The 25,133-nt window shown below is 48.2% G+C and overlaps 2 protein-coding genes across 13 annotated transcripts in view; one reads left to right on the forward strand and one right to left on the reverse strand.

Annotated features, from left to right (window-relative positions):
• VAMP8 (vesicle associated membrane protein 8) overlaps positions 1 to 25,133 on the reverse strand; it is a 500,499-nt gene that overhangs the window by 335,886 nt on the left and 139,480 nt on the right. The gene's annotated exons all lie outside the window — the stretch shown is intronic.
• Positions 1,384 to 25,133, forward strand: part of AAK1 (AP2 associated kinase 1) — a 90,066-nt gene continuing 66,316 nt past the window's right edge. For 3 of the 12 annotated variants that reach the window (XM_083812079.1, XM_083812081.1, XM_083812085.1), the window contains exons 1-2: positions 1,385 to 1,625; positions 1,738 to 2,068. In XM_083812079.1, coding sequence (XP_083668205.1) covers positions 1,906 to 2,068 — 163 coding nt within the window. In that variant the 5' untranslated portion in view covers positions 1,385 to 1,625; positions 1,738 to 1,905. Of the gene's footprint in view, positions 1,626 to 1,737; positions 2,069 to 14,569; positions 23,593 to 25,133 lie in introns of those variants that run through there. The other 9 variants (XM_083812074.1, XM_083812078.1, XM_083812083.1 and 6 more) reach the window with 7 other exon arrangements.

The following is a 25,133-nucleotide window of genomic DNA, read 5'->3' on the forward strand; positions in this document are numbered from 1 at the left end:
TTCCTTTTCTGTCCCACACCTTTTGCCCCAGCCAGAGGGGAGGAATGAGAGCCTTGCTTTCACAAAAACATTCTTTTCACAGCCACGTGTTCCTCAGGTTTTTGTATTCCATGTTGCAGGCTGGTAAAAGCAGTTTTTGCTATTTTCATATTTCCCTTGGACGTTTGAAATCCCAGCTCTGGCCTTTCTAGCTAACACATGAAAAGCAGAGGAGATGGCTGCTGCAGATGCCATAGGCTGCAAAACCTACACCTCTCTTGATTTCTGAGAGAAAGAACCCAAACTATGCTTACAGAAAGCTTCACAAGATTCAAGCTAAACTCGCCATTTTCTGAAGCCTTACTCAAGGTTTTGGGGTCTTCAGAACAGCTGCTTTGCTGCTTATGAACATTTTGCTGCAAGCCTGTAAACTGTTCAAGGTGCTGGAGCAGGAAGGGGGAGAAAGGTGTAATCTAACACTAAATCCAAAGCCAAGTCCTAAAGCGTGCATGTTGACCAGCTAAAGCCAGCAAGTTTTGGGTGCATGCAAGGTGTTTTGCACTGTGTCCTGAAAGGAACCCAGAACCCTGCGAGGAATAGGGTCTCTGTCAAATTCCCAGACTGAGAGGAAAGGAGGGACTGGGCAAACACCTGGTATGGGCAAAGTGCTGAAGCAGCTTCAAGTCAGGCTTCACAAAATCAACCACTGAGTTTAAAACCTTGGCTAAGCTTTGAGCTTTCTGTGTACAGATGAAGCATCCCTTTTTTTCTTTCTTCCTTCCTTCCTTTCTTTCTTTGGAAAATCTTTGTTCCCAGGCAGGTTACAGTCTGGGGCAAGGGATATGTTTTTTATTTTAACATTCTATTTAAGGTTTGCCAATTAGGTGCTAGCAGGGCCTGCACGAAGACCAGCCTTGCGCTTTAGGAGACGTGCCAGCAGGAAGCTTGTGTTATTCTGACATTAAGATGTCGAGTTTAAGCGCAGTATTTCGAAAATAAATGTAAATTGTGGCGAGTAACCGGCAGACCCGCCAAACCCTTGGCGGCTCCCTCACGGACCCACCAAACCATGACAACCTCCCCCCCAGCCAGAGCCTGTCGGGAGTTGTAGTCCCCGCCGCGGCGGGCAGGGACGACGAGGCTCCCGCCGGAACTACGACTCCCAGGATGCCGCGCGGCGGCGCGGGCCGCGGCCATTACAGCTCCCCCCTCCTCGGCCGAAGGGCCCCTCGCCCTGCGCCGCGCTGCGGGGCCGGGGGCGGAGGCCGCGCTGTCGGGCGGCGGGGCCGTGCCGGGCCGCGTCGAGCCGGGCCGTGCCGGGCCGTGCCGGGCCGTGCCGGGCCGTGCCGGGCCGCGCTCACCGTGCTGGCGGGGGCGGTGCTCCCGCCGGCGGCCGGCACTTCCTGTGACGGCCCATTTCCTGCGCGGATGGGGCCGGCGGGGGGCGGTGGCGGCGGCGGCGGCGGGCTCGGTCCCTGACGGGCTCGGTGGCCGCCGGGAGCTCCGTCAGGCAGCGATGCGGGTCCCGGGCCCTGCCGGCAGGCGGCCCCCGCCGTGAGCCGCCCCGCGGGGAGCCGCTGGGGCTAGCGGCAGGCCGGCCGGCCGGCGCTGCGGGGTGCATGGGGGCGCCCCCCGCCCGCAGAGAGGTACCGCGGGGGGGGCCCGGGCAGCCGGGGGCGGCGGGCAGGGCCGGGCCGGGCCGGGCCGTGCCGCGGGGTTAACGCCCGTGTCCCGCCCCCCCACCCCCTGGTTTTGCAGGTGTGACTCCTCCGGAGGACGGCGCTCGGCCCCGCAAGGCCAGCGGCCCGCGGAGCCCCTCGGCCGGGCTCCAGGAGCCAAAAAAAAAAAAAAATAAAAGAAGGAGGGGGCGCGGGCCCCTGAGGAGAGCATCACCCCCCTTCCCAGGCGGCTGCTGCCTCCTGAGAGATGAAGAAGTTTTTCGACTCGCGTCGGGAGCAGGGTGCCTCTGGCCCCGGGTCGGGCACCAGCGGCGGCGGCGGCGGCAGCGGAGGCCCCGGCAGCGGGTACATCGGCAGGGTGTTCAGCATCGGCCGCCACCAGGTGACGGTGGACGAGGTGCTGGCCGAAGGTAGGAGCCCGGTGCCCTCTGCCGAGCGCCCTGCCGCGGCTTCTCGGCCCTCCCTCTCTGCCTCGCAGAGCCGGGAAGGCTTCGGCCTTTCCCGGCACCCCACCTCCCCCTCTGTCCCCGTCTCCCCTCGTATTTCCTTGTCCTTGACAGGCGTGCGGGCCGGGGGCATCCGCAGCTGACGTTTCTGGTCCTCCCATGCATGAGTCCTGTGTGCGTTTGCTGGATTTGGTTTAGTTGTTTTTGCGGTTTTTTTGTGTTTTTTTTTTTTTTAATGCTTTAGGAACTGCAGGGACTTCAGGAGTCAACGGTTTCCCACCTTGAAACTGGGAGGCTTTTTTTCCCCCCCCCCAAGTCATATGCTTAGGTGGAGGACAAGGTACTGTAAATAAAGCGGTGGTCTTCCCTCTTACTTTCTTCACCCAAGGCCCTTCATGCCTGCCTTGAGCAGATAGGAAGAATACCCTGGAGTAAATTTCTTGTATATATTTGGCAAGCACATATGTTGAGTAGAGCTAGCTGTGATCTGGGATGAGGGATTGCTGTTTGTGGGGGGTTTCTGTGGGGGAAATGGTAATCCCAACTGCATTTAAAAAAAAAGTACAGAACTGAGGACAAACTGGATTATAAAACTCTTACGTGTACAATCCTTGCTGTGCAGCAAGCTGGTGGTATTATTAATATTTGTTGATTTGTAATCAGCGCTGCTGCTTTAACTGTCATTTTACATTTAATTTGTTTGAACTATAGGGAATCTTATTAATGTCTCTGGCTGGTAACCTTAGCCTCGACCTTCAGAAAAATGTTGGCCTCCATAGACCTGCTCCTGGTCCATCTATTGCACAGCATCCTTTGCAATTTCAGTCAAAACCACTGTTTTGTTTTGATCTTGTAATTGTGAAGGAGAGGGTAGCTGCTCTATGAGAGCTGAGTGGGAGGACCTGCGTTGGCTTTTACAGAAAGAACCCTAAAATGGAAAAGGAACTCTATGTATGCTGTATGTGTTCAGGTTTGTGAAAAAGTCACCTCGGTGTAAAAGAAAATAGATCTCTAACTGGCTTTCAGATAGGTTTTGGTGCATGCTGAGCTGAGGGGGGCACCAAAACCAGCCCTTCAACGAATAATTATAGTGATTATTTTTTTTCCTGACTTGAAATTTGCAATATGGATTTACTTTGGCTGATACTTGTAAGGCCTTTTTGGCCCTAGGAGTTTAGGAGCTGGACAAGCTAAACCTGAGATGCTCTCAGGCTGTGTTTTTTTTTTTGTTGTTTGTTTGTTTTTAAGTCAGTCTGGCCTCATCCTGGTAACATGGGAAAGCGGAGACTTTTTTTTTTTTTGCTGATGAATAATCTGTTGGCAGGTTCTGCCCCGGTGCTGACGGCACCAGGAGGTGCGCCTGTGTGTCACTGGGCTCTCTCCTGCCTGTCACGCCCAAGCCACAGCCAGCAGAGGTGCAGGAGGGGCGGCACAGATTGTGTGGGCAAAGGGCTGCGGTGGAGACGTGCCTGCCCTCCGTGCCTGTGAGGGCTTCTCCCTGTGACTCCTGTGTCCCTGCCTGGCCTCTGGGACAGAGCATGGCCTAGCATTGGCTACAGCGACTAGATCTGCTTGTGCACGCCGAACGAGGAGCAGCAGTCCTGTAAAATGGATGTTAGGTTCTCCTTTCCTGACCGTGCTATAAGGCAAAAGACTTTGTGAAGTGCGCTAAGCAGTTATTTTCCTCGCAGTGAGACTCCTGGTACAGGCAGTCCAAAATCCCTCTTGAGTGGTGAATGAAGTCTCCAAGGAGACAAGAGCAAGGTGCCTGGTAGGTTTGCAGGTTGTCACCTTTTGAAGGAAGAGGGGCAAGTTCCATTTCCTCCATAGGTCATCTCAGGAGTCAGCACGGGTCGTAAGTGCTGTAGCTTTGCATACCTCTTGCCTTATGGTATAACCGTCTGTGTTCCCCAAGTGCTTGTTAAAAAAGAAAAGAAAAAAAATAACTTTCATTGACTCAGCTAGAGATCTGGGGATCTCTCTGGCAACCAGGCCCCTGGGCTGTTGAGGCCTGTATCCGTGGTTGGAAAACGGTTTTGTACGTGCAGTGAATTCTGATGGTTCAGCAGTACTGAACAGGCAACTTGTGAAGTCTTGGCTATTTCTGCTAAAGGGAAAAGTCTCCTGGGAAGCACTTCCGAGGAGGAGTATCCTACCTGGGGAAGACACATCTCTCATCACTGGTGCTTTAGAAGGGAGAGGATGGGCCTGTGTTCTGGTGCAGCGTGTGAAGTATAGAGAGTAAATGAGATGTAGAAGTGGATTGAAAGAAGGATTCTGTGAAATAATGATGGATGGTGTGGGGGAGAGCAAGTAACAAGCTGAGGAACTGGTTGAACGAGAACTTTTGGAATTAAAGTGTTGGGATTTACCTCGATGTGTCAAAGCTGTGACCGGTCACCCTCAATTGTGCTGAGCAACCCTGCTGAAGATGACTGCTCCCAGGCCCAGGATGGGAGTTCTTAATGCAGGCACTGTGACGTGTGCCAGATGACAGATGTCTCCATGTGCTCGTAGTCTCTTGCGTAGATCCCCCAAAATATCCAATGCAGTTAGGTGCACCCACCCCACCCCCTTAAAATAGTTGTGTCTGGATGCTTGCTTTCCTGGGTGGTGAGGAACAAGACAAGGACCTTCCTTCTGGAAGGAATCAGATGGGAATAATATAGAAGGAACTTGAGCAATTGTTTGTCTGTTGTGTTATAATACTATATTTATATATATATATAAATAATCTTGCAGTGCATTGCAGTAGGTGATTCTTGGTTGAGTCTCTGTAGTTGTCTTCCTTTAATCCACATAATAGTACGAATAATCTCTTGAGAAATTACTGCCAAAGTTTTTATGAGGATTAACTGCTGTGGGAGGTCAGTACTGCTGGCCTTGGGGATCTGCAAGGCCACGGTTAAAGGCGACAGGCGGCATAAACATGGTGCTGCAGAGGAGCTGAAGGGGTTATCACTGATTTTAATGTGACTTGTGTTTCACCCAGCCCTGAGGTGAATGCCCAGGAGGCATTTGAGTATGCGGGTGCATCAGGCTACCATCTTGCTGTTTTCTTTATGAAAAGAATCCAAAGCAGTGTGATCACATTGGTTCCTGCTTTTTGTTTCTGCCTGTGTTTAAAAAACAAAACAAAAAACATCACACTGGAGCTAGGAGGAGGAGGGTGGCTGTGATGAGTGGGGACCAGGGCAGCGGAAACCTTTAAAAGGATGTCAGAAATCAGAAACATAGGAGTTTGTGGGATGTGCTTGTGTGGCAGGAGTACCACAAGCCATGTATGCTTCTCTGAGCTAAAAACAAGTACAGCGGAGATTGACTGAGTGTCCTGTTTTGGGGGTCTGTGTTTTTGCATTACTTTGCATACCTGTGAGATTGTAGCAGGGTGCTGAATTGATCCAAGGTATGTAAGCATTGACAGATTTTTTTTTTTCAGATACTTGCAAGTGTGTGCTGCTAGCTAATGTATGTTTCAAAGCATTCAGTGGCAGATACTACAAACCAACGTAAAATAAACTTGTCAGCTGTATTTTTTTACGGTGTTTTAAAGAAATTATGAAGGTTTCATTGCGGTGTGATTTAGCAGGTCTGGAGACCAAAGTGTGCATGAAGAGCTTGGTACAGCTGTGAATGCATGAGCTGTGTCTGATGGGGGAAGGTGACCCCCTGAGCTGCCTATATTGTGTGCTTGGGCTAACTGCAGAAGACTTTTGCTGGCTGCTGCCTGCCTTACGCCCAGTACACCCTTTTCCTGAACTTCTTGTGGCGTGCATCATAACGTGAAGTCACTGTCATCCTTTAAAATTACATGTGGGCTTCTTCTGAAATAACTCTGACTTTCAAACAAGCTCCATCCGAGATAAATTCTGCAAATTTATGTGAGCCTCAGCCCAATTCCTCTGTGGTTGGGTTCAAGGCATCACTCGCGAAGTGTATTCTGTCAGTTACTGCCTTCTGTTTCCTGCCAAGTGCCAACTACTGTCAGCTGACCACTGACATTTGGATTAGGAATTAACTATTCTATTCATATTATTCTCTTGGAATGGGGCATGTGATTTATTTATTTGTTTTCCCTTGCTCTTCCTGCATACCTTATGAAGCAGGGCATGTATGCTGTGCTCTGCACTGGTAGATACGGTGCTGGTCCTGCTGTCTCCTAGTAATCTTTTTTTTTTTTTTTTTTTGAGTACAAGCCAGGCAAACTGAAGAATCCGCAGTGAGTTGCTGGGTAAATATCAAGGTATCCCAAGTGCTTTGGTGCTTTATCAGCACAGCTTTTGCTAGGGGCGGAGTGTGTGCTATGTCCTTAGCTTTAATCCGGAAGAAGAGGAAAGTGTGAGTGGATTTAACTGTGTAAAAAGTTGTACAGCCCAGAAACTTGTGTTGTCTGTGCTCATTTCTAGGTTTTATGCAACACATCTGTGAAAGGGTCTGGGATTATACACAGGGATGGCTAGCGTCTTAGATAGCAGCTCTGTTAGCTAAAATCACGTATACTGGCTGTGTTAGCCCAGCACTGTTAGGGGAGTGCAAGTTTCCTTCGGTCTCCTTCTCTGGGAGGTCTTCCATGGAAAAACACAAGAGTTTCTAATCGAAGGCTTCCTGCAACAGCCTTATGAGATTGTCAAATACAAGACAGCTTAGATTTGGGATTCTGGTGGGGTGAAAATAAAAGCTTAAACTATGCAACTGGGATCTTGCAGAAGAGTTCTAGTAGCTGTGTCTGAAGAGGCTACCAACCTCTGCTTGCAACACCAGCAACGATAGTTTGGATCCAAGAAGAACAGATACTCCCATAATGTTTTTATTGCGTACAGGCTTTCTCCCCTTTGTCCTGGAGCCGTCGATAGTTGAAGAGAGCAGGTGGTAGGTTATAAATGTGCTGAAGACAAGTGGGAATCCACTTTGGGTTTAGCACTTGCTGCCGTTCAAGCTCACACACCTGCATTAATCATAGCTAATAGGAGGCAGAACTGATTGGGTGCTGCATGCTTGTGTTAAGAATGGAAGCTGCTTCCTTTGAAGATTTTTTTTATTTTCAGTGAAAATGGGGAATCAGAGAAATTGTACCCATTGGAACAGCAGCTTGCCAGCTGCAGGACTTGCTGCTGCTCTTCTGGAAAGCCACAACTGATTTGGCTGGGTTTGTACTGTTTACTTGTGTTTCCCATGTGGAAGGGAACAGGAAGTCTCTGAGAAACATGCCATAAGCAAGCTGGGTTTATAGAAGAATTCTCTTTTGATGGTGAGAGGTAACTGAATAAATAAGTTTCCTGGGAAAGGGTGCCTCCATTCTTGGACGGGGGTAAGAGAGGGATGTCTCTGTGGCAATAAGATATTAAATCAAATCCTGGCTGCTGTACTTTTTTGATGGTAGGAACAATGCTGCCAGCAATTTATAAGCACAAGGAAAAGAGGTGGAAAGGCCTAACTGCAACACAGTTGCACGGTATTTTCTCTCATTTGTGGATTTGTCATTATGGCAACTTTCCTTTTTTCCTCATGTGGGAGGTACAGGAATTGCTGCTTAGTGAAGTGAAGGTTACTGATAGCTGGCTATAGTACGATGCAGTAGAATGAATCGTAGAATCACGTAGAAGGACTCGGATTGGAAGGGACCTTGCAAACCATCTCGTTCCACCCCCCTGGCCATGGGCAGGGACACCACCCACTAGATCAGGTTGCCCAAGGCCTTGTGCAGCCTGGCCTGCAACACCTCCAGGGATGGGGCATTCACAGCTCCTCTGGGCAACCTGTTCCAGTGCTTCACCGCCTTCTGAGTGAAGAGTTTCTTCCTAATGTCTGATCAAGATCTCCCCTCTTTTAGTTTAAATCCATTCCCCCTTCTCCTGTCAATGTCTGCCCAAGCAAAAATGAAAGCAGAGGAGAGCTGCTACAGCTCCTCTAATATTAGGGTCTCTTGCCGCCCTGTTGCCAAAGTATCTGAGCTCTGGCACAGCCTACAAAAATGTCCTTCCATTCCTTCCAGGACTGCTGGGAAGTATTACACTGAGATATGAAGGTGAAGCAATGCAGAGTATGCGTGGCCAAGTCAGGAACTGATCCCTGGCCTTCCAGATTGAGTGCTTTAATTGCAGTCCATGTTTTCTCTCAAGTGCTGCCTCTGTGTGTTTTAAATGGGTGTGCTCTTGGCACACGTGATTTGGGCATACATTTATGCTTGCTCTGTGGCAGAACCCATGCTGACATCAGGACCGCAGGCTGTGTGTCACAGGATTCGATTAAAAACTTCTTTGGAACAGAGTCTTGTAGCATCTGGTTTGCTTCATGACTTTGCAGAAACAAATTACGTACCGGTGATGGGTGATCTCATAGATTAAAACAAACAAAAAGAAGCCATCAGCAGCTGGGTTCCCCGAGCAGAGAGAGGCTTTGCATGCCTATATATCCACCCCAGTGTTGAGCCAGGAGCTGGTGCTATGAAGAGGACAGGTGGATCTGATTTTGATCTGTTTGCTGTTAGGAACATGCAGATTTCATCTCCTATTTGACATTCATAGGGCTGCAAAAAGGAAGAGAGACCCAAATCTGCCTGTGTGCATTTAAAAATGCCATCTAGCATGCTACTCTGGAAGGTGTGATAGTAAAATACATGGTCTTAGGAAGGTATCTAAATGCACAGCTGTTATTCAGACCCTGAAACTTCAGCTTGTCTGCTTTACTTCTGTAAGATAAGCGATGCTTGCAAAGTTGACGTGTGCTTTGCTGCACAACTCAAATGACAGCGGTAAAATAAAGTCAAAGCTTGTCCCTTAAAGAAGTGCAGAGTGCCCCGTGTGACATGGCATGGTGTGTGCAGGTGTTTCCTGAATGTCAGTTGGTGTTCAAAGCGTCAGGGTGAGCAAAATGAACCTTCGGTTTGATGCGGTATACCCATTTTGGTGGCTTTATTGCCATCCTGGCTTGTACATGGAAGCTGCTAAGATGTGGGAACGAGAGTGATATCAAACTCAGACTTTTGAAGTGTAATAATTAAAAATGAACAGAAGTAATGAGGGCTTGTGAGAATAAGGGCTTGTCCAGAGGAGGGCTACTAAGATGATGAGAGGACCGGAGCACCTGTTGTACGAGGACAGGCTGAGAGAACTGGGCCTGTTTAGCCTGGAAAAGAGGAGACTGCGGGGAGACCTCATCAATGTATGTAAATATCTGAGGGGAGGGTGTCAAGAAGATGGAACTGGTCTCTTTTCAGCTGTGCCCAGCGACAGGACGAGAGGCACCGGCCACAAACTGAAGCACAGGAGGTTCCAGCTCAATATGAGAGGGCACTTCTTTACTGGGAGGGTGCTCTGGGACAGGCTGCCCAGAGAGGTTGTGGAGTCTCCTTCTCTGGAGCCGTTCAAAACCCACCTGGATGCCATCCTGCGCAATGTGCTCTAGGTGATCCTGCAGCAGGGCGGTTGGACTAGGTGATCTTCAGAGGTCCCTTCCAACCTTGGCCATTCTGTGGTTCTGAGAAGAGCATGAAGGTACAGGCCTATTGCTTCCCGTGCCTTCTCTGCGTGGCCTACCTGCAAAGTCAGTGATGCTTTAGTTACCTGTCATGAGCCTCTGAAGGATTAATTGCTTCTGGCTTGTAAAGTAGTTCAGAAATAAAGACCTTACACACAGTTCCGTTGCTGCTTTGAAGGAGTGGGGGGAATTGATAGGAAATTGCTGCCTTATGACTGCAGTGCCTTTATGTGTGAAGGCTCTTGTGGCTGCTGTTGACCCTTGGGCTGTGGCGTGATAACTCTCCTCGTGATCTTTAGCAAGAAGTATTTAATACCAGGGAATCTGTAAGTCACTGTATCTTTCACACAGTTACATTTTTAAGAATTCAATATCCTTTTAAGTTATGAGAAGCCTATGTGAAAGCACGTATGTGTGCTGTGGAGGTTTTACCTGCTTTGCACCACAACCTCTCTCTCAATACCCATCCTCTAACAGACGGGGAGAAAATATGTTGGAGAGGGCTCAAGGGTTGAGGTAAGGATGGGGAGATCACTCCAGAATTATCATCAAGGGCAAAACAAACACAGCATAGGAAGATGAATAAAATTTATTACTTATTACTAACAAGCTACAGCAGTGAGAAACTACAAGCAAACTAAGAACACCTTCCTCCCCATGAGCAGTGCAGGGAAACAGGGACTGGGGGCTGTGGTCAGTCCCTAACGCTTCATCTCTGCCTCTCCTTCTTGGTCACTCTCTTCCCCTGCTCCAAACTGGGGTCCCTCCCACAGGTTACAGTCCTTCCCAAACTGATCCTGCGTGGGCTTCCCGCAAGCAGCAGCTCTTCAAGAACCGGGTCTGTGCCACAGGGTCCATCCATCAGGAGCAAACAACTCCACCATGGGTCCCACACGGGCAGCAGCTCCTGCATGGGCTCCTCTCCATGGGCTGCAGCTCCAGCCCAGGGCCTGCTCCTGTGGGGGCTTTCCACAGGCCACAGCCTCCTTCAGGGCAGATCCACCTGCTCTGCCGTGGGCTCCTCCGTGGGCTGCAGTGTAGAAATCTGCTCCGCCGTGGGACCCATGGGCTGCAGGGGGACAGCTTGCTCCACCAGGGGCCTCTCCACACGCTGCAGGGGAACTTCAGCTCCAGCGCCCGGAGCACCTCCTGCCCTCCTTCTGCACGGACCTTGGTGGCTGCAGAGAGCTTTCTCACTCCTCCCTGTCCCAGCTGCTCTTGTTCGGCAGGTGTTTTTCCCTTTCTCACATAGGCTCTCACGCAGGCGCCACCACCGTCGCTTTTTGGCTCGGCTCTGGGCAGCAGCGGGTCCCTTTGGAGCCCTCTGGAACCGGCCCTTATCTAACATGGGGCAGCTGCTGCATTCTCCTCGCAGAGGACACCCCTGCAGCCCCCCGCTACCAGAACCTGTCCATGTAAACCCAATATGTGTGTATACACTTGCACGCTGACACCCCTGCCTTTCTTTTTCAGCTGGATATTGTAGCACATCTAGTTAGACAGGCATACACGTGGCATGCAGAGAGTGAACAACAACCAGCACTGTGAGATTCAGCACAAATAGACAAGAGCTGTTGGGTGGAGGGAAGAGGCAGTGGGATGTCTCTGGGGAGAGATTTGGGTTAAGGGCAGAGATACAGGATGGTTCGGTGGCTGAGAGAGAAAGATTCTTTCCGTGTAGGATCCCTGTTGCCTTGACTAGAGTTCTGCGAATGTCCCATTAGGTAACTTACATGCTTGAGAGGAGTCTGCCATACTCATCTGATGCCTTAGTTCCCACCTTGTGCTGCAGGTAGTGTCAGCAGGATGCTCATAACCGTGTTGGGGAGCAGGTGAGGCAGACACCAGCTGATGTGCACTGAATACTGCCAGGAATTTCAGCAAGCTCTTGCAAAGCTGGATGGTGTGACCCGCGCTCATTAGTGGCTGCGTGTTCATGAGAGCCCTTTTACGAGTAAGTGAATTCAGACACGTGTAAGATGACACAAGAAGCCAGACCCAGTTGTCAGCTGGTGTGATCCTGCTCTCTTCATTGGTTGTGCTTGTGAGGGGAATAAAAATGCATCGCAGAGCACTGGTGTGTGGAATAGCGAAGGGTAAAGGAGGGGCAATACGGCAGAGAGAAAGGGAAGGGACAGTACAGACGTGGGTCAGACTTGCTACTAGGGTGCCTTGAGTGCATTTACCTGAAAGTCAGCGCCTTCTTTTGGCCTTTACCTGTGGCTTTTACCATAGGAGATGTTCTTACAAGTAGATGATTAATACATGAGTTTACCTTTCCATTTCTCTACCTGATTACCAGTTGTAGTTTGAACTGTTGTGCTCTCTCTGCTCTTCAGAGAACGTAAGGGCCCCCGCGTACCGGGTATCATTCAGCCTCTGGTGCTGTGCGTGGTTGTTCCCCTTCTCTGCAAAGTAGACAAACAGATGGTAGAAGAAAGGTTTAACAAATTATTTTACAAATGAGAAACTGAAGCCCGTGAAGACGTATTGATTTGATAAGGGCTACATAGGCAAGCAGTGACAAAGCCTTGTATTAAATGCAAATGTAACTCCTTGTCTGGTGCTTTAACCACAGTGTCGTTAATATTCATGGCTGCGTGGAATTGAGGAATTTTTATCATGGACTAAGGCCCGGTGTCACATACTGCAAACACAGAACAAAGACCGTCCGTGCTCCTGGGAGGTGCCAGGCTGCCCTTGCTTGTGCCTGCTGAGGCTCTGCGTTTTCGTTCGGTACAGAAACGAGCTTGTGTGCCACCTTTTAGGAGTCGTATTCAGAAAGCGGCATCTCTAGGGGCCAGCAGCAGTAATCTTACAGCAGATCATGACATGATAATTAATGCACAGTATCTTCTAATGATCTGTTGTTATTCAGAGACCGCGTGAAGTGCACAAACTCAACCTTGCTCACATAGCATTCAACAGAACATGTGACAGGATTAAACATGTATTGGATTTTTTAAAATTAAAATGATGCTATTTTTGGAGTGGGACAGATGGTGATTTTCTACCTTTTGCTTTTGTTTTAAAAATTAACAACATAAGAAGCGCTTACTTTGTACCTTTGAAGCTTTTTTGTCACCGAGCAGGCTAGAAATGTCTATGTCAGTATGTAATATGTAAGTTGGGCTTCTCAAGCAGTTATGTAATTTCATTAGAGCTGATGAATTCAATCCCTAATATTATGGGATTTATGAGTAACAGTCACAAGACTGCAGTTTTGGACCCCTGCAACCCTTTCCTGTTCTGGACATCTGACAAATGAACAGCCAGGCATATGCCTATTCATATCTTTCCTTCCTCACCTATGTATACGTGAAAAAACTCGAAGCCCTGCTGCATGTAGGGGTGATTTTTTAAATGTGTTTTTTTTTGTTTGCTTGTTTTTTTCCTCCTCTCCCTGGGCTGAATGATAAATACGGTATGCTCCTGACTAACTGGTGGTTTGAATTCCCTGGGAGCTGTCTGGCCTGGTAGCAGATACTTCTCTCCATCCTTGGCACATATTGAGGAGTTGAAAAGTTCAGTGCTGTCTTCAGGGTGTTTGATTAGCATACTCTCTTGCAGATGAACGTTAGTAGTCCTTAACTGGTGGTTTCGTGTTATGCAGTGAGGTGGCACTTCTGTGGCTCATGAGTATACCTGCAGTCATACTGGAGAACTAGAAAGGTTGAAGTCTGGATTCCTGGGTTTAAGCGGAAGAAACTTGTTTAAAACAAACCTGCGTATGCTGCTGTGGAGGCCTTGTAGTATCACGTGGGCTGTAAGCTTGAGCATTTCCTAGAATGTATGCGTTAGGCTATCTCTTGTCTTTTAATGCTGCTTTGCTCAGTAGAGATGTCTGGGTGCTACCATAGTAATCAAAATTCCTAAATGTCTAACTTGTCTGTTGCCATGAGCTCTCTTTGGATCCTTGCATAATTGCTTCTCAAATGGCACTTGCTGTTTCCATAGCACTTAAGGGCTCCAGTAAGCCCAATCGGGTTGGCCCCTGCAAGCAAATCCAGTTTTTAAAAAAAAAAAAATAAAAGTCCCTGCCCTGGCCAGTCTTGGTTTCTCATTCCTCTCCGGCTACAGACCCGCTCTCTGCTCAGCTAGCGTTGTTCTTCTCTCCTGCCCTGTCAGTGCAATTCTCTACTTCCTTGCCTCTTCCAGTGCAGTTTTTCAATTGCATGCAGTTGCAGCAGCCTCTCGCTGGTTTATGTGTTTCCGGTCACGTTTACTCAAAAAGTCATGTTCTGCTGCATGTTTATGCCATTGCTAATTTCACTTGGAGCTGAACGAGGTCTCAGATGTTGTTAGTAGCTGCTTGGAATAATAGCAGCTGAAACGTGTTTTTTAGAGAGCTGACTGATAACAAATGTTGTTGCTTTTTTAAGCTGTGAGTTATTCAAGACCAGTTAATTTTTATTTATCTATTTTAAGTCTTACAGTGGAGGTTCACCAACTGAAGTTGTTGCAATAGTGGGAGCTGAATCCGTCTTGCTGAGTAACCTATTTGGAGGCAGTGTACCTTGCTGCACAGTAATAAAACCCTGCTCCATCAGCTTCGTTTCCAAGCCTGCCTGTCAGGGAGGAAATCAAACGAAAGTACAAGACTGTAAAGCAGCACACATGCCTAGCAAATCTATCCGTATGAATATCTGAACTTGCTTCCTGTTTTGAAGCCTAATGCAATTCTAATTCCTTTAGTGAGCTATTTGTTACAATATTTGTAATAGCAATTTCATAATATTTAATACCCCTAAATCAAGGTGTTCAGGCTGAGAGCTGTATTCTTGGAGGATGAGTAGTGTGAGAAGCTATTGTAGGCCTTGGACTAGAACTTTTTAAAAGGGAATGCACTTAACGTACAGGATGATTCTTGCCCAGTGATTATTTCAGGCTTGACAGAGATTAATTTCCTTTCCTATTTCCCACCTTCCCCTTCCCTCCTTTCTCTGCTGCCTTGTGACTTACAGGTTCCTTTTCTCACCTTCTCCATAGAGCTGCCAGGAGCCGAGGGAGTGTCATCTTGGGGAGAGGGGTGGATCTTGAAGACCTGTCGTGAGATAAGGCCCTGAAAATATGGAGAGATGAAGCTCAACTGTTTTAAATCAGGCCCATCAAAATAAACCCCAGAGAAGTGAGGGAGAGGCGCTTAAGTTTTTGCCATGTCATCAACGCACTGAAAATGCCTGCAATTTAAATGTTTTGTGGCTGTTTGTGTTAAAGTTCACCCTAAAATTCCCAACAAACCCTAGAGAACCAGTCATGTTTTCCTAAACTTAGGAGAGGTAAATACTGTGTTTCTGTTCTGCATTGGGTAACGTTTCTGGTTGTATCGTTCTGCACAATTTATTGTAGACACTGCTGGCCGTGACCGCCACGCTAACATTAACTATGACATTCCACGTAAAAAGCACCCAGAAGGAGGGTGGAGCCTGTACATCTAAATCTGTCTTGTCATGGCCTAGTTATTGCAGCAATAATATCTAAGCGAGAGCCCTATAATTATGTTGGTAATATTAGATAATCACATTAGGATTCTCAGCTATGGTAAGTCTATGTAGGGCTAACTAAGTCTCTGCTTTACTCTTGCTGAGAATCCGGCCCATCAGCTCTACGTGAGCTTAAGCCTTTGTTTTACCTTGGGAGAAGTCCTTTGCTACGTTAAATATGTTAGATGCTCTATTAAAGTTTGTCTGGTGGTATTTAAAGACTAGATGTTAAGTAATGCTGCAGCTGGAGCTGAGAGAACTGCTGTCCTGGGCAATGAGAGGAGTCTTTAAATCACGGGGCTCTGGCTGCACATCTCGGGCTTTGCAGTTCTTTGCCTTGCTGGTGCCTGTTGCCTAATGGATGTGCGTGACCCTGGAGGGATCCTCGCTGCTTTTTTTCCCCCTTTCCCCCACCCACTGCATCAGCCGTGCAGCAGTTCCATTTTGTACCTGACACGAAGCTGATGCAGATGCTGGGCTCTCCGAGTCCAGTGAATTTGCTTAGCACGAAGCTGCTGAAGAGATTCTCTCTGGCCAGCAGCGGAAGCTCCTCTTGTTTTGAATGTTTGGATAAAACATGCAGACTGTATTGCTCATATGCACACCATTACTTTGCAGAGACCAAATTGTCTCTAGCTGGAATGTGAGCTTTGTGGAGTATTTCTTGCTGCTTGAAATGCTTATCAGTGGTGGGAGAGTGCAGAGCCTGATGCCTGAGCCTTGAGACCCGGAGCTCCAGCACTGGCATGTGCAGTTCTCCTGCCTGCCACAGGTTGTGTGAAACACAAGGCTGAATGTGAGTTCGGGACCTGCTCTGCTCAGAACTGGTGTTGATATAAATATAAACCAGGTGAACTGGGAATTTACCTTGATGTCCCAGGACTGCTTTCCTGTGTAGATGAATATCCTAAGGTTAAACTCCCAGAGCTGTATCCTTCCTCTCGGAAAGGAGCATGGGGAGCTTCACAGGCTCTGCTCCTGTGTGAAAGGTACTGCATTACTTTTTCCACCATCTCATTTGCTTCATAGCTACTAGGCCTGCACAGATGATGGGCCTTGGTTCTCTGTGTTTTAGAGGCCTTGAGATGAAGGAGAACCCCAACAGTAGTATGCAGAGACGAGTGGTCCATATTCCTAATACACAGAGGTCACCTTAATAGCTTGTTCCAAATGCTGTTCTCACCAGCCAAAAGCAACTAGGAGATGCAGGGGCAGGCCTTTTAGGTTGAAGTAGTCCCTTAAACTTAGCATGGTTGTGCTTTTGCATAAGTCAAGTGACTTTCTTTGTTTTGTTTTGTTTCAATAAACAAACAAACAAAAAACCCTAAAGCTTGTTATTTCCTTTGGGGTAGCAAATCTCAGCTGAGAATAGACCTGTTTAGTTTAGCATTATCTGCTTTTCTCAGCTGGGGAGTCTGTTGGCAGTGGATAAGGGTTTTTGTTTTGTTTTTGTTCAGAACTGAACTCTTGTGTTTAAAACACAGGCACACGCATGCTGCTTGGAGTTAAAGGAGCCTGGCCTTCCTGGTTCTACAGAGACTACTTACTGCTTGTTCTGTTTTCTGTGCGGTGTCCCGTGTTTCACCCCTCTGTTTTCACGGCCACCTTAAGAAAATTGTTTAAGTCAAATGTAGGGCTGTGGATTTTTCTCTGCCAGCCTGTTCTGTTTCAGCTGGTAACTGAGCACACCATATCACTACTTTGTGCTTGAGCTTGCAATTGGTTGATGCAGCTTAGCCTAAGTAAAGAGAATCCTAATTTTGTAGCCTGGATCGTGGGAAACAAACACCAATTACATTCATGTACTCCTGAGACATGATGCAAGCCTGTGACTCTAGGATAGGCTATGTGTTTTCTGTGTGCGCAACCTGAGGGTGAAGGATCTTCACTTATACGGATGTAAAATATCATGTAAACACCCTAATGCAACCAAAGGATTGTGGAACTGGGTGGGAGAGTGAGTCATGGGTATTAATTAAATCCCAAACCCCAAGTGTCACGAGGAATGACACTTCAACGTGTAGTAATAAACCATCGAAATACAAACACAAAGGAGAGCGTTAGTACAACCAGCACTGCTTCATGTCTTTAGTCTTCGTGCTAGGTAATCCAGAAGAGACCTGCTGGGTACCATACCTCCAGCTTCGCAGGTGTCCTGCAGAAAAGGCTGGCAGTAGGTTGTTAATGTCTGCGGAGTGTCGGGTAAGAAGCTGGGGTTGAAATCAAGTCAGTGGAGAGCTTGGTGAGACTTCTTGGTGGTGATGGTAACAGCACCCCGGGAATAAACTGCTCAGAAGCATGCGGAGAATGTGTAAATAGAGTGGTTAAAGAGGGGGTTAGACGGGCGGTCAGGAGTGGCTGCTGGCATTGCCAGCCCTGCCTCCGAGCAGGAGGCTGAGTCGGGTGCGATCCCGTGCCGGTGTGGTGCGGTGACCTAGGGCCTTCTTGTTCTGCTGGGGCAGGCCTATGTTGCTTACCAGCTTCTTGGTAAGTGGAAAAAATTACAAGTCCGTGAAGACTGACTTTTTTGCCTCAGTCTTTACCAGCAAGAGCTCCAGCCACATGGCCCAGGCCCCAGAAGGCAAGGGCAGGGACTGGGAGAATGATGAACTGTGCGGTGTAGGGGAAGATCAGGATCAAGACCATCCAAGGAACCTGAAGGTGCAGACATCAGTTGGGCCTGATGAGATACATCCGTGGGTCCTGAGGGAACTGGTGGATGTAGTTGCTAAGCCACCATCCATCATATTTGAGAAGTCGTGGGAGTCTGGTGAAGTTCCTGCTGACTTTCAAGGGGAAACATAATGCCCATTTTAAAAAAGGAAGAAAGGAAGGCCAGGGAACTACAGGCCAGCCAGTCTCACCTCTGTGCCTGGCAAGATCATGGAGCAGATCCTCCTGGAAACTCTGCTAAGGCACATGGAAAATAAGGAGGTGATTGGTGACAGCCAGCATGGCTTCACTAAGGGCACATCGTGCCTGACAAATCTGGTGGTCTTCCATGGCGGGGTTACAGCATTGGTAGATAGAGGAGGAACAACTGACATCATCTACCTGGACTTGTGCAAAGCATTTGACACTGTCCCCCATGATATCCTTGTCTCTAAATTGGAGAGGCATGGATTCAATGGATGGACTACTTGGTGGGTAAGGAATTGGCTGGAGGGTCGCACTCCAAGGGTTGTGGTCGACAGCTCAATGTCCAGGTGGAGCTCAGTAACGAGTGGTGTTCCTCAGGGGTCAGTACTGGGACCGGTGCTGTTTAACATCTTTGTCAGTGATGTGGACAGTGAAATTAAGCGCACCCTCAGCAAGTCTGCCAATGACACCAAGCTGGGTGGTGTGGTCGACATGCTGGAGGGAAGGGATGTCATCCAGAGGGACCTGGACAGGCCTCGAGGTGGGCCTGTGCGAATCTCATGAGGTCCAACAAGGCCAAGTGCAAGGTCCTGCATCTGGACCTGGACATTCCCAAGTACAAGCACAGGCTGGGCGGAGAATGGATTGAGAGCAGCCCTGAGGAGAAGGACCTGGGTGTGCTGGTTGATGAGAAGCTTTACATGAACCAGAAATGTGTGCTTGCAGCCCAGAAAGCCAACCATGTCCTGGGCTGCACCAAAAGCAGTGTGGGCAGCAGGGGAGGGAGGAAGGGGATTGTCCCTCTCTGTGTTGCTCTCGTGAGATCCCACCTGGAGCCCTGTGCTCAGCTCTGGGGCCCCCAGCACAAGAAGGACATGGAAGTATTAGAAGGAGTCCGGAGGAGGCCACAAGGATGATCAAGGGGCTGCAGCACCTCCGATGGAGACAGGCTGAGGGAGATGGGGTTGTCCAGCCTGGAGAAGAGAAGGCTCTGGGGAGACCTTAGAGCAGCCTGCCAGTGCCTAAAGGGGGCTGCAGGAAGGCTGGGGAGGGACTCTTGTCAGGGACTGTGGTGACAGCAGAAGGAGTAATGGCTTTAAACTAAAAGAGAGCGGGTTTAGATTAGATATAAGGAAGAAATTATTTCCTCTGAGGGTTGTGGTGCTGTAACAGAGAAGCTGTGGATGTCCCATCCCTGGAATTGCTCAAGGCCAGGCTGGAGGGGGCTTTGGGCAACCTGATCTAGTGGGAGGTGTCCCTGCCCATGGCAGGGGGGTTGGAGTTAAATGATCTTTAAGGTTCCTTCCACCCATTCTCTGATCCTGTTGCAATTTGGAGACGGTGAAATGAATGTTGGCGGCAGCCTACCTTGTCCATTAATCTTGTAATTGTTGGCCTACCTGCATTCAACTTCTCTGGTTCTCACTGGGGCAAGAATAAAATCCTCTTTTTATGCAAACTTATGTTAGTCGTAAAGCCGTGAAACCGCTAGAAAGAAGTTTGACGGCCTCAAGTGCTCACTGTTTTGGATGCTGCTTAGGTGGAGATGACCATAAAAAAAGAGAATATTTGGGGCCACCCTAGTGATCCTGCGGTTATCTGCTTAACTGCAGCAAGTCTGAAGTCCTTGCGCAGGGAAAACTGAAATGCCCTTTGCCTGCAGACTTATAGTAGCAAATTAACTCCTACTGTCTCCTGGAAAAGCAGAGGGTGTAGGAAACACCGTTGGACTGTATCAGTGGTTAATCTTAAACCAGACTGAAGAAAGCTTGTGAGTAACAGATTTAATGTTCACTTTTAAGACTGGATTCTTGTCTAGAGTCAGGGCCCTTTGGGATTTGTGGCAGAACCAGGAAACCTCTGCAAACGTGTCTTCCTGTTAGTAACATGTTGTGCCATACCCAAGGGGTATTGAGAGGGGTTTCTGGGTGAACTTCAGTCCAGTCCCGCTAGGATGACGGTGAGAACAACACTGGGGGTGTTGTAGGACCTGCTGAGCCAATTGACTTGAGCTGTGTATCGGATATCAGGGGGTTGTTCTGTCTTGTAGGCAGCGTAGGTCTGTTTAGCAGGTATGCAGCTCTCCTGCGAAAACCCTGCTGAAGTGCATTGTTTGCAGAGAAGAAGGGAGTGTAGGTTTGAGGGTGTGCCCTGGAAGGCCTGTATCTGAAAGGATTGATGTTGCCAACTCTGCTGGTATCCGAATCTGCTCCTAGAAGCCAGGCGAGGTCAAAGGCCTCAGCTGTCTGAGGAAGGAAAACCAAAGGAGCACCCCGGGGTGCTGCTGCGTGTGCCGGCAGTGGTTTCCCAGCGGCGGCTGGGAGGAGATGGTGAGCAGGCCAATGTCACCGCCTTACCACAAGTGGCTGTAGTCTGCGGGGTCTTTTCTGCCCTTTCTCTGGTTGGACACCTGGAGGGGCCAAAACAAATCTTACAGCACGAATCTGCTTGCTGGAGATGGCCCCCAGGGCTCTTGTCTGCAAGGCAGATGTGTGATGGGAGCTGTGTAAGCACGCCTTTGCTTTCTACTGCTGCCATAACCCGTGTGTTCTTATACTGACTTATGTGTTCTTTGCCCAGGTACTAATTTTTTTTACCTTTTTTGTTAATCCTAGGCTCTCCTACATTAGTACTGTAAAAGGCCGTGACGTAAGGCAAAGAAGACTTATTTGCAAATTGCTTGTGTTTCTGACGGTCTCCGTCTCAGGGAAGTGGGAGCAGAGAGAACATTCCAGGTTGAACTCAGCGAATGTGGGATTTATGAGTGTCTTCTGGACTTTCTTTGCCCAGTGATACAGCAGTGATCTTGAGTATTACTGCCCCAGCACAAAGCCTGCCTCATCACTGTGGCTTCTTAACTAAACCTTGAAAGACTTTAAAAACAAGTCCTGAGGGGGTGGTTATGTGTTTGTTGTTGTTGTTGTTTTTTTGTTTTTTATTATTTATTTAAAGGTGTTAATGCTGGCATCTCTCTGTAACTCTAAGGGCATTGTAGATGATTTATAAAGGAGGAGAATAATGTGCAGTGTACCCCGACTGTTCCGATTCCCTTTTATGTATCAAGAGCAGAACACTTCACAATACTGATCCCAGTTCATGGGAGGATTTTAAAATAAAAACAGGTAATATTGGAACACAAAACTTATTTTGGGGTGAAGTATCCTGTCCTGGAAACAAAGAACTCAGAACTGATGGAGAAGTTGCATCAGAAGGGGAAAAATGGTATTTGAGATGATACCTATTTTAATACCCTTCTGCTGGGCAATGAAAGAGTGGAATAAAAGATAGCGGAACATATAGTAGTGCAGATTAATACTGACAAAAGTAGTGCCTAACACAGTTGAGTAGTGGAACTACAGTTAAAATTAAAAGCCTGTGTAAAGATAAATTTGCAAATACGTGTGGAGGATAATGCAAGATCACACAAGACATGATCAGTAAGGGACTGTTTCCTAGGCTTTCCTCCCCGTTATCGCCGTGTTCTTGGGATCGAGTGTGGTGCCTTCTACAGGCGGTGCTGGGTGAGTCTCCTTTTGACAGCGGAGCTTGTCACACAGATTTGATTCTTTCTAGAAGTAATGGGAGGTTTCTCTGACTGTCTCTGCAGCTCAGCACCCCTAATGTGTGTCTCAGGAGAGTATTCTAGGGGACCTTGTGTTTTTTTTCATCTTGTCATACAGACGAGTCACTTGTCCGTCTTCATCCTTGTTTTATAGGTGGGGAGAACCGAGACCTTTCATTCTTGAAAACTAGCCCTGAGAGCTGCAGGAGAGAAGTACTGGTACCTTGGAGTGCTTTTCCCTGATGTGCTTGCAGAGCTTGATGCTAGTGTTGGCTGAACTTGGCTGTTGTCTTAAAATAATTACAGATGGTGGTATTGCCTAACTTTGTCCAAACTATTTTTCTTGGCCTTTTTTGTTTATAGTGAAGGATAAGTGATTCCAAAGTGAAGGTTTGCTGAAGCTGTCTTTGTCCATGGAAATGATGCCCTGGTATTTTGGTGCTTTGTAATCAAGAATGACTGCTGTGTATATACAAATGGAGAAAAACATCTGCTGTGTTAAACAGCAGCATGCTATCCCAGGTGAAGAGAGGTGTTGGAGGCGTGCAGGGTGGCTTTCTCAGTACAGCAGCAAAGAGAAAATGGCTCTGGGGTTGCCAAGTGATGATGTCCAGTGATGGGTAACGCTGTATCTGTGTGTTGTGGCTGCAACCATGGAAAAAGAAGTGCTGGGAACTGTATTTTAGTAATTCTTTGGGAATGGTGAGGTTGGAAACACCCTAATCAAAGGGAGTCAGTACGGTTTTCCTGTAACCGGATCACAGCATCCTGACCGGGGGGCAGGGGGATATTGAGCCTGCCTCTTGTACTTAGAAAAGTAAATGCCAAGGAAGTTCTTCTGGTTTGTGAGATAAGGCAAAATATGACATAATTCTTGATTGGTTAGAATCGATAAGTATTTGGATTGTGCAAATAAGGAGTGACTTTGTGCCTGGTTCGGCAAAGCACTTAAAATGAAGTGTCTGCTAGCATAATCAGGGCTTAAAGTGCCTTGCTGGCCGTCCCTGGAGATGAAATTTTCCTGGGACAGTTGTTGGGGACATCTGCAAAGCACTTGGCTGTCCCTTTATCTTCAATACTAAAGCACCGTGGGCAGTCCTGAACACAGAGCTTTGAGGTGGATGAGATAGAGCTAAAACACTGGAAACAGTTTGGTGGAAAACCACATGCACTGTTTGTCCTGCTCAGAAAAGAATTCCACCCTTGAAGAGTAAAGTTTTTAGTGGCAACCAGGACGTTTATCTGGAACTCCCACAGTTCCTGATATTGTTAATTTGTTTGTAGAAGGGCAGTGGAGAATATTCAAAATGAAGCAGTGATTTTTAGAGGTGGAATTAATGGTGTGATAGTTGGCTCCTTCAGGCCTGCTGACTTGCCTGCCTTAACTGAAAAGAGGGGTAATTCTTCCTTCTCAAACCTTTCTGCTTTGGGATTATCGAGCATGGCCTTGGAAAGAGATAAAGGTGGTGATCTAAGACAAAACTTTGAGCTGTTTGTGCAGGGAATGCTTATCTGTGCCATGGAGATGTTTTTAGCTGTTATTGCAGAGCTCAAACGTGCATGTAGGAGATCATCATGCTACATGTCGTGTTGCTGTCTTCACGTCTTTGGGAGGCACATTCAGCGTGGATTGTAAAAAGGTGTCCTGCCCGATTGTGTTTGGGGGAAGCTATTTCTGGTTTTGCAGCTATCTGATGGCTCCTGGTGGTGGATCAGCATAGCAGGGCAACGTGGAAAATGCCGTGTGCTTCACCAGTGACTAGTGAAAGGGGCTTTGGTCCTGTGTGCTCTGTGAAATCTCACCTGCTTTCACTTCATGTGTCCGGGGCAGAGTCCGACCAGTCTCCTGGGCTCCGATTAACCCCGGTGAAGAGATCTGTTGAATTGGTGCTTCCAACGCTGTCAGCTGCAGAGGGTTCCTCTCGGTTACAGGTGCTGTCTTTTGGCTCAGCATGAATGCGATGAGGTTTACTGTGGGGGCCTGTTGTCTGACAGGCACAAAATCTAGCAGCGGTACTGCCTTGTTCCTCCTCTGCTGTTGAGGTAGTTACCTGAAGGGGTGCGAGAGACGGCGGAGCAGCAGAACTTAATGGAGCTCCAACAGCTGGGTAAGCAGTTGTGTGTGGAGATACAGTAACGGTGCTGGTAGGAGGGGGCCCTGGGGACAAACCATTTCTGATGGCTTTCCCCACCATCACCAGCAGTGTTGTTCCAGACAGACAAGGACAAGGTGAATCTGTTTGTCCAGCAGACGCAGGCTGTGCCAGAGGGCAGTCGTGTTCATCAGGGTAAGTGGGGCAGTGTCCAGTGCTACAGCTGTCCGCTCCAGCAGCACTCACTGAGCTCGGCTGATCTGTGTCCACCAGTGAAAGGCAGCTCTGGAAAAGCCTATCACAAAAGGGTGATGGAGAGAGCAACGAATTTCTCTGGTTTTCCTCACCATAGGATTAGTTTGTGCAGCTTGCTTGGAAGTAACATCTTGCGCTTGTTTTCAGATAGGCGTTGCTGGCTGCTGTGGCTCGCTGGTTGCGGGAGCTTTTAGTCCAGTATGCTTGAATTACTTAAATGCAGCAATGCTATCTTGTTACCTCGCTCCACTCCCGTGAGGAGCTAAGAGAGGGGATCACGTGCAGCTTTTGCAGCTGGTTTTACCTAGTTTAGAAGTGCTTGCCTAGCTGTGAAGAGTTCTGCATCCTGCTGAAATTACAGAAGTGCAGAAAATATGACAGCCGGTGCTGGAAACCAGCCAGTACGCTGACACAAGCCTGCATGGAAAAATGCTCTGGCATCTGTATTGACCGGGGATAATTGGAGCTTCCCCTTTTTTTTTTCAGCTTATCCTAGAACCAGTTAGTAGCAACAGTCAGGCGAGGAGCGCATGGTGAGACAGCCGCGTGCCCGTGCTGCTGTGGTGGCAGGTGCGGGCTGAAGCGCGGCCGGCAGCGATGTTTCCCAAGGTACCTGCGGCTGTTGCCGGCTCTGAGCTGACAGTGATTGCAATACTGACTGTGTACTGCCTGCCCAACAGTGTTAGCACGCCTTAAGAGGGGCACGTAAATAACTTTTTGTCTCTTAGAATGAGTGCTTTATTTTAGCTTCTGCTGCCTTCTGCAGGAAAAGTTTCATTTCCTTTATAACTCTTAGTCACAGGCACTTGTTTGGGAATGTGATGGAAAACTGTCCTCTGAACTGACTCTCAGGCTTATTTTTTTGTTCTTCTCTCTGAATTTATTTGCTGTATTGCATCCAAAGTGCAAATTAGACCCTTGCCTTTCCTTTTCCATACCTGTACTGGAAAATGGCTCTACCTGGGAAGACGTGGGGATGTTCCTAGTGCCTGGGTTACTTTGCTTCCAAGCTGTGCTGTTGTGTGACCATGGCCATGTGCAGCACAGCTCTTTGGCTTCACCGGAGGCAGCAGAGGTGACCTTGGCAGCTGAGCTGACCTTGTCTAGCTTGGACACAAATCCTGGCGTGTCTGTGTTGTACTGGAGCTGGCGCGTTGCATTACAGCTGGCAATTTCTGCCTGTTGAAGGGGTTGTCTTGCTTGCTGGTCACTGAGAATAGAAGTTTAATGTTCCTGTAATGTGCATCTGGTGGTGCTTCATAATAAGTGCTTGTCAATTTGCCTCTGATCTATTTCCTTTC

The sequence above is a fragment of the Anser anser genome (genome assembly GCF_964211835.1).
Source record: "Anser anser genome assembly, chromosome: 26".
NCBI lineage: Eukaryota > Metazoa > Chordata > Aves > Anseriformes > Anatidae > Anser > Anser anser.